This window comes from Neolamprologus brichardi, chromosome 22 (assembly GCF_056152115.1).
Source record: "Neolamprologus brichardi isolate AB-2024 chromosome 22, ASM5615211v1, whole genome shotgun sequence".
Taxonomy (NCBI): Eukaryota; Metazoa; Chordata; class Actinopteri; order Cichliformes; family Cichlidae; genus Neolamprologus; species Neolamprologus brichardi.
In genome coordinates this window covers 535,001-542,500 of record NC_142124.1, presented here as the reverse complement: position 1 = coordinate 542,500, position 7,500 = coordinate 535,001, and the positions used below count along the sequence as shown (strand labels likewise).

The 7,500-nt window shown below is 46.7% G+C and overlaps 1 protein-coding gene across 1 annotated transcript in view; it reads right to left on the bottom strand.

The window, feature by feature from the left end:
• The window catches only part of LOC102794200 (cell adhesion molecule CEACAM5-like), a 21,265-nt gene that overhangs the window by 5,829 nt on the left and 7,936 nt on the right, over window positions 1–7,500 (bottom strand). Inside the window, exons 7-8 of the mRNA XM_087834566.1 lie at window positions 5,352–5,606; window positions 4,068–4,185 (exon numbers count right to left, since the gene is read on the bottom strand). Coding sequence (XP_087690692.1) covers window positions 4,068–4,185; window positions 5,352–5,606 — 373 coding nt within the window. The remainder of the gene's footprint in view (window positions 1–4,067; window positions 4,186–5,351; window positions 5,607–7,500) is intronic.

Below are 7,500 nucleotides of genomic sequence, written 5' to 3'. Positions count from 1 at the left end.
TCTGTCTGCTGATGAGGGCGGCCCAAACATCGGCCTTCAAAGAACTCGCTGCCTTCTGAAAACTGGCTGTTTCAGACAGTCGGGGACAGAGATGAGGTCACAGGTCAGAGGTCACGCACCGACGTTAGTGGACTTACTACGCGATGCTCGTTTTCCCCAAAAGAAAAGAGATTAAATAATAGAATGTAATGAAATCCTGTTTGAACGTTCAGTGTTGCTCACACAGAAGATGAGTAACACCTGCAGCAGGAACGAGGCTCCGTCTCCAGGATCTACAGACGACTTCCTCCTTCCTCTTCCTCTTTCAGCACCGCTCGGTTGGGAGAACAGGCCGCACACATGCAGCTCAGCGCTGATGGACGACCTCGAGTAAACAGGAAGGAGGTGGGCAGCGAGCACCTTTGAACTGCAGGGTGATGGGACAGACGACACAAACACACAGAAGACGTGTGCAGACACGACAGCGACATTCCTGCCATTCCCCCCGGCACAGGCCCCGCCCTGCTGGGCACGAGCAGCTCCCGGGATTCATTCAGAGCTGAGGAAAGCTGCGTTTGAAAGCTGCTCCCTCCCACCGCGCTGCAGCCGTCACTCGCTTTGTATCAAGCCCCTGATTGGAGCGGCCGTCAGCTCCTCAGCCAATGAAAAAATGTCTGAATGTTTGATTTGAACCTTTTATTAAAGCCGTCCTTCTTTTCAATCTGAGCTCAGAGCGTGAACATCAGTGATGAAGCTCTGAGGGAATCCTTCGTGTCACCAAATGCATCTCAGCTGCCGCCTGTAATTATCGGAAAGCCGCGCTTTTATCTGCAGAGACGATTCACGGCGCTGCAAATAACCACAGAGAAATGCGTAATTACAGGCTGGAGTCAGCCAGGCTCTGTGGGAGCATCAGCTCGCTGTCTGAGCCTGCAGGGCCGGTCAGAGCACTCCCAGCGTTCCTGTCAGGTCTACCCACGCCTGCTCCCCCACGGGGAACTCCGGCTTTGTGGGAAACGGTGTTTCCTCAGCGTTGCAGCGACTGCACCTCAACGCCACCCAAGAGATGGACGGTTTCTGGTCTCCGACACAACGAGGTTTGTCGTTTGACATTTGTCCTCAGAGCGGGACGTTTTCATCAAAACACCACCGGCCTCCCTCCACAGAGTGGGAGGATGACGGGTGGTGTGTGTGGGTGGTGCCACTCTAACCTGACCTGGAAGCAGAAGTGAGCTGTTCCTCGTGTTCTCGCCACCCGTCTCTCGGTTCCTGTCCTCAGCTTCGTGAGCTGAACTGAACGTCTGCACCTGCAGGACTTCAGCCTCGTCCAGTCCTGATCATGCATGCTTTGAGTCATGGCTGACAGAGCTGCACCCAGGGCTAGCCTCAGCTCCACCCTCAGCTCCACCCTCAGCTCCATCTCCTGACCCTAAATCTGTTTTACTTCACAGCAAACATTTCCATCTTTGTGCAAAGTCTGTGCTAGAAGTTGCACTGTGGGTAATGTAGTCTCCAGACTGTGACAAGAACTGACGCTAACCTGCAGTGATGTCAGTGATGTTGAATAAATCTGCGTATCGGAGCTTCAGCTGCGGGACGACGGCTCAGCTGCGACGCTCTCAGCATCAGATCGCTGATGTTATCAGGTGAAACCTCTCCACACCTGAACTCTTTCAGACACGAGCCTGCTGGTTTCTGAGCAGGTGGCTTCGTGTGAGTCCTGAACATGTGTTTCCTCTTTCCTTATGTTTGATTTGAATATCACAGCACGAGGTCTTCACACGTCTGCGTGTTTCTGCATTTTTAGTCTTATTACATATTTGGGAAGCTTTTTTATTCCTAAAGTCTGTTACTGATGTGTGTGTCTGTGGGTCCATCAGGTGTCAGCAGGTTAAACCACACAGCCTTTCAAAATAAAAGCACACATCACTGATGCTCGACCTGTTCTGCTCATTTCCTCGTGTTTATTCCTGGATTCACAGCTCAGACCGATCTTGTTCTGCAGGTGTGGTGGGGGCGGGGCTTCTGAGCTCACAGTCAGAGCGGTTTTCATGAGATTACCATATTTGGCATATCAGCTCTCCATGACATCATCCAGAGCCTGGAGCAGGAAAAACTGGGATGTTTCGAGGACCCGTGTTTCACTCTCGTACCTTAACATTACTGTGAGACTACATGTACAACAAACCCACACTGTGCAGCGCACAAACTGCAGCATGTTTGTGATACACACTCGTCTGTCATCGCCTGTCTTTGTCTGCTGTCACTGCCTCGCTCCATCTCTCGCTCGCTCTGGGTGTGTTTAAGATGTCAGTGTGCGATAGCTGTGTTTGTCTGAACGTGACTTCCTGTCTTTCTTGTTTTTACAGTCCCACCTACAGCTCCGTGCTCCCACCTGCCCGGCTCGGCAGCCCCGGAGCCTATAGAGACGCTCTACCGTGATCCCTCTTTAACCAGGTCAACACGTCCATCGGGGTGTCCCACAGCATGGAAGAGAAAACTCATCAGAGCATGCCCAGATCTTGCTACAGACTGACCAATCAGTAGGAGGAAATAATAATACAGAGAAAACCTTGTTGCTGTTTCATTTATTCCTGAAGAATGAAACGCTGTGAAAACGGCTTTTCCTTTCCAGGAAGTCACCTCTTTAAATATTTAACATTTACGTCTCCGCCTCTTTCACCAGGGCAGAGCTCACAAAGGTGACCAGCTCCAGGGTGACAATCATCCATCCACCGTCCACCGTCACAGGAAGTCAGAACAGAACAAGGCCTCCTGCCACCACATCGGACCTGCAGGTGCACGCCCCTCTACCCGAGACATCAAGAGGTCCCGTCACATGACAGCGGTCTGTTAAGAAGACTTTGTGCTCGCGTCCACAGAGACAAACGGGCCTCCAGCCGCCTGCAGGTGGGACAACATCGTCCCCCACCAGGTAATTCTGCTGCTTTCGTGTTTGTGAGATTCCTGCAGACATGCCCCCCCCCCCTCCAACACACACACTTTCAAAGGTAACTTCCTGCGTTGCGTTGCTTGGTTTGGCAGCAGTGAGTAATGTGAGTGTTTGCATGCTGGAGGCTGCGACTGTGACTCATCGGACGCTTCTTTGTTTCAGCAGCTTCCTGCTGTGTGTCAAAATGCGATGCGATTGCATCACTCGCTGTGACTTCAACTGTAGCACCGTTTAACATATTTGTGTCTGCAGACCTGATTGTGTGCAACAGGGAAGCGTCTCCCCGATGAGTCTGTTATAAAGTGTTCCTAAAGATACGACAGTGCTGCAGGACTCTAATGTTCTTTCTAGTCTTTACCTCCATCGCACCGGTGGAGGCGCTGCTCCCAAACTGTGGCCAGCGTGTGCAAAGGTGACAGTTACTTTTGAAATGGTGCCGAAGGGCGTGGCGGCTCTTTAATATCTGAGTAGGATACATCTGGGAACATGTTTCAATCCGCCGAGGCATGAGAGGAATGAGGAACGTTTCCTGGGAGGTCATGAACACAGCGGAGAAAAGCACAGAGCGCGGGAGTAACGTTCCTCACACTGTTCAAATCAAAATAAGCAGCTCACTCTGAATCTGGAGTCACAGACTGACTCAGTGTGATCGCCCAGTTTCTCCACCAACACATTAGAGCGCTGTTGCTCTAAAGAAACAACAGCAGTGCAAACAGAACATCTCACGAGCTGTTGTCACCATGAACGACACAAACACTCTTTCACTGCTTTAAGCTGTCAGCTGCTTGAATCTCACAGATATTTCTTTCTGTTTCCAGCTCCACACAAAGTGTTTTCCCAGTTTTTTGAGGAAGATAAGATAACCTTTATTAGTCCCACACGTGGGAAATTTGTTGTAAGAACAGTCTCAGTCGTATCTCGTCAGCCAATTAAAATCAGGAAACTACGAGTAAACAGTCTGGTTCAAACAGTTTGAGGCCAACGTTACTATCATTTTCAGCCACAGTGAGACCTGTTTCGTTGGTTTGGTTGGTTCAGCCTCGAAGCCTCAGCCACTCCAACGCCTCATCCCATTGGCTGACCGACGTGCCCCCCTGCATGCCCCTTTTAGATATCAGGAAGCAGGAGTACTTACGGGACTTTCTGTCGGCAGTAATACCGGACGCCTACGACAACGAGGGCCACAGCAATGATGATAGCGATGACGATTCCAGCAATGGCGCCATCTGAGAGACCATCCAGCGTCCCCTCCCCTGTAAAGAGTCATTGGTGGTTTAGTGTGGACATTCTCTGTGACTGTGTGTTTAAGTATGCGTGACTCAGCGTGACTGTGATCTCTAACTCTGATTAATCTACAGGACAGAAGATAAAGGCGGAAACGCAGATCCTCATTCCAACATAACAGTAAACAAGCGGCGCACCGCTACACCTCCCCCGCTGCTCGCTGGCAAAACTGAAAGTAGGACTAGAGAAGAAGAAAACAGGACGAGTTGTTTAAAAACAGTCTGATAATGTTCGTTCAGGGTGACGTCACCTCGTCACATTGACCTGTCCGTGTCACGCCGTTAGATTACTCACAAGTAAACAATGAAGCTGATTCAGTTCTTTTTCATAGTAATGGGACGCGACGTTATTTTGGTATTTTTTGTTTGTGGATTATGACGTTTATATGCTAAGAAAATATGCAACTAGGAATATTTTTTAATCTGCTGTACACCGCTTTGACATAGAGTATATATATAAAGGACCCTTATTGTGAAAGGCAAAGACAGGAAGAAGCCTTTTCTGCACAAAAATCCTCCCTCAGCTGAAGCTAGCATTAGCTTAAAATCGCCTAACGTTAGCTTGTTGTGCATCTGTAGTTCCCAACTTTGCCTACAAGCTTTACTCAGGGTGCAGTTTTGTTTTCTCACGACCTGAAAACGTGAGTCACACATTATGTACCTTAGTGATCACGTCTTTTAGAAAAAGAAGGAAAAACCTGTTTATTTTATTTATGTTTGAGCATATTAAGCTCGAACACGTAAATCCTGAATTATATCTAACAACAATAATTAGTGATGATTAAAATACAGCTGGCCCTACGTAGAAGAATTTGGTCGACGCTTTTAGGCGTCTGTATTGACCTGAAGAGTTGCACTTGCCAAACTTTCATGCCATATGCAAACGACATGAACCGGTTGGGTTTCTTTGAAGCTCTGAGATGATGTCAGAGCTTCAAACAGACGTGGACGTCACGTGCCGGCAGTAAACTCTGACCTGGTGCTTCCTCATTGGTTGAAAAAACAAATATACAAACATAAACGTTTGTAAGAATTTAAGAGGAGTGCAAAACTTCAGGCTGCAGGCTGTGCAGCGCTGAGGCAGTAAAGTCTGTTTATTCATTTAATGATCGTCTGGGCTGCATGACGGCGCTCACCTCGGACAGACAGGTTGTGGGTGTTGGAGGTGGTCTTGCTGGTGATGATGTTGCGTGCCTCGCATGTGTACGTTCCAGTGTCTTGGTATGTTGCACTTGTAATAACGAACACCGGCGCTGTGGTTGTAGTTGCGGTGCCGTTTAACTTCCAGGTGTAGTTGGCAGGAGGAACAGATGCAGCGGAGCAGGTGAGCTCCACTCGCTGATTGACTTCCACGGCTTTTTTAGCCGTTATAATTGGTTGTTCAGGACCATCTGGACACAACATGACAACACCAGCCGGTTTATCGTTTGGATTTAGGTGAAAATGTTTTATTTTCTGTACAGAAAACGATAAACACCCCACTTCCTGTTCGCAGTGTTCACATGGATGTGATCGCTGGAAATATTTATAAAGCTGATCTAAAACAAATCGTGCTGACCAAAGTGCTGCACGACAGGAAAACATTTCAAAATAAGAGCCTGGATATGACAGAAGTAAAACCAAAGATGAGTTATTTTTCTCCATGATTCATAATCACAAACTTGTTTTTACAGCGAACTTAATTATTAGCACGCCGGTCGTTACTCTGACTGATGACCATCAGCTGACAGCTGACGGAGCGTAACCACCCATAAATATTACGCACTGGTAGTGGAAAAGGAAACTGTTGATGTTTCTACTAAAAACCAGGATGTGTGACCTCAGTAGCTGTGTGGTGTAACAGGATCAGAAAGGAGGCGACACAAAAAAGAGAACCTGAGGTTAAAAACGATCCAAATGCCGTAAACTTCAGTTATGAGCAAAGTTCCCTCTAATGTTTCATGTGTCTGAACACAGAAACTCCCTGAGCTTGGACCACTGTGAGCAACAGCAGACGTGCACTGTGGTCACACCAGCATCCAAGTTACATGTTTATTAAAGTAATCTAATTACAGCATTTATGTTAGACTACTTTTCATTAACTGCTTTAGCCCACTTACAATGAAAATGTAAAATAAAAATGTAGTCACTGAGCTGTAGCATGTTCACACTATTGGAAGTAAAAATAACTTGAACTCCAATTTTGAAAACACAACTTTTTTTTTATTTTTACAAAGCTCTGACTGTATGATGAGTCTGTGGTCTGGGAGAGAGTCTGTAACTCTGCAAATACAGTAAATAATGACCAATGTTGGGTAATTAATTATAAAGTTACTTCTTCATAAAAGTAACTGAGTTATGCAAACAAAGGTTTTTGCAGCTGTTTACCTAAAAATGCAGCCAAGGTGTTTTTTAAATAAACATTTCAAACTATTTACAGAACAATCAGCTGTTCTGCATCAAATCTGATGCCACACAAATTATTTGTGCCAAAAAATAATTTCTGTCCACTATGAGATGAAGGAGAACAACAGCTGATACCTGCAGGCCTGACAGCAGCAGATGTGTCACTGCTGTAACACCTGTAACACTCAGCAGTCGCCTCATTGTTCTGACACACACAACAACACTATTGACTACACTACACACTAACTACACACTAACTACACACTAACTACACACTAACTACACACTAACTACACACTAACTACACAACATTTGTGCTAAACGTGCAAATCTCTCACATCTCAAACACGCCGTCACTCCTAAAACTTCCACCTTCCTAAACAACTAAATGCCATGTTGCCATATCATTTTTTGATTGGTCGATATGGTGCATTTTTCGACCAATAGGGAAGGCTGAGGTTTTTTTGGTGTTGTTTTCACTCACAGGCTTTCCAGCGTTTTCCGTTTTTACCGTTTCTTCCTGCAGTAAATATAAACAACGCCAGTGTCGGTGTCGGCACATAAGCACGCTGTCATAGCCTGTCAACGCTGATTAGCTGCGTATATACGAATGTGAATCGCATCATTGGCTGGACTATGGGATAAGGAGGCATCGTTCTGATCCATACAGGAGCAGAAAGAAAGAAACATATGCTCTCGATACACAGAAACTGGAAGGTTACTGACAGAAGACTCTTAAATTAAGCACCGGATAGTGAAAGAACAGTCCAAGGTATTACATCACGATGCTCTTTGGAAATAATGACATTTAAAAATGTCTTTGTTGCTGGAGCTGAGCTTACTGTCTGATATTTATACCTGCCGTGGATGGGAAGCGAGTGAGGCGTGTGCAGGACCTCT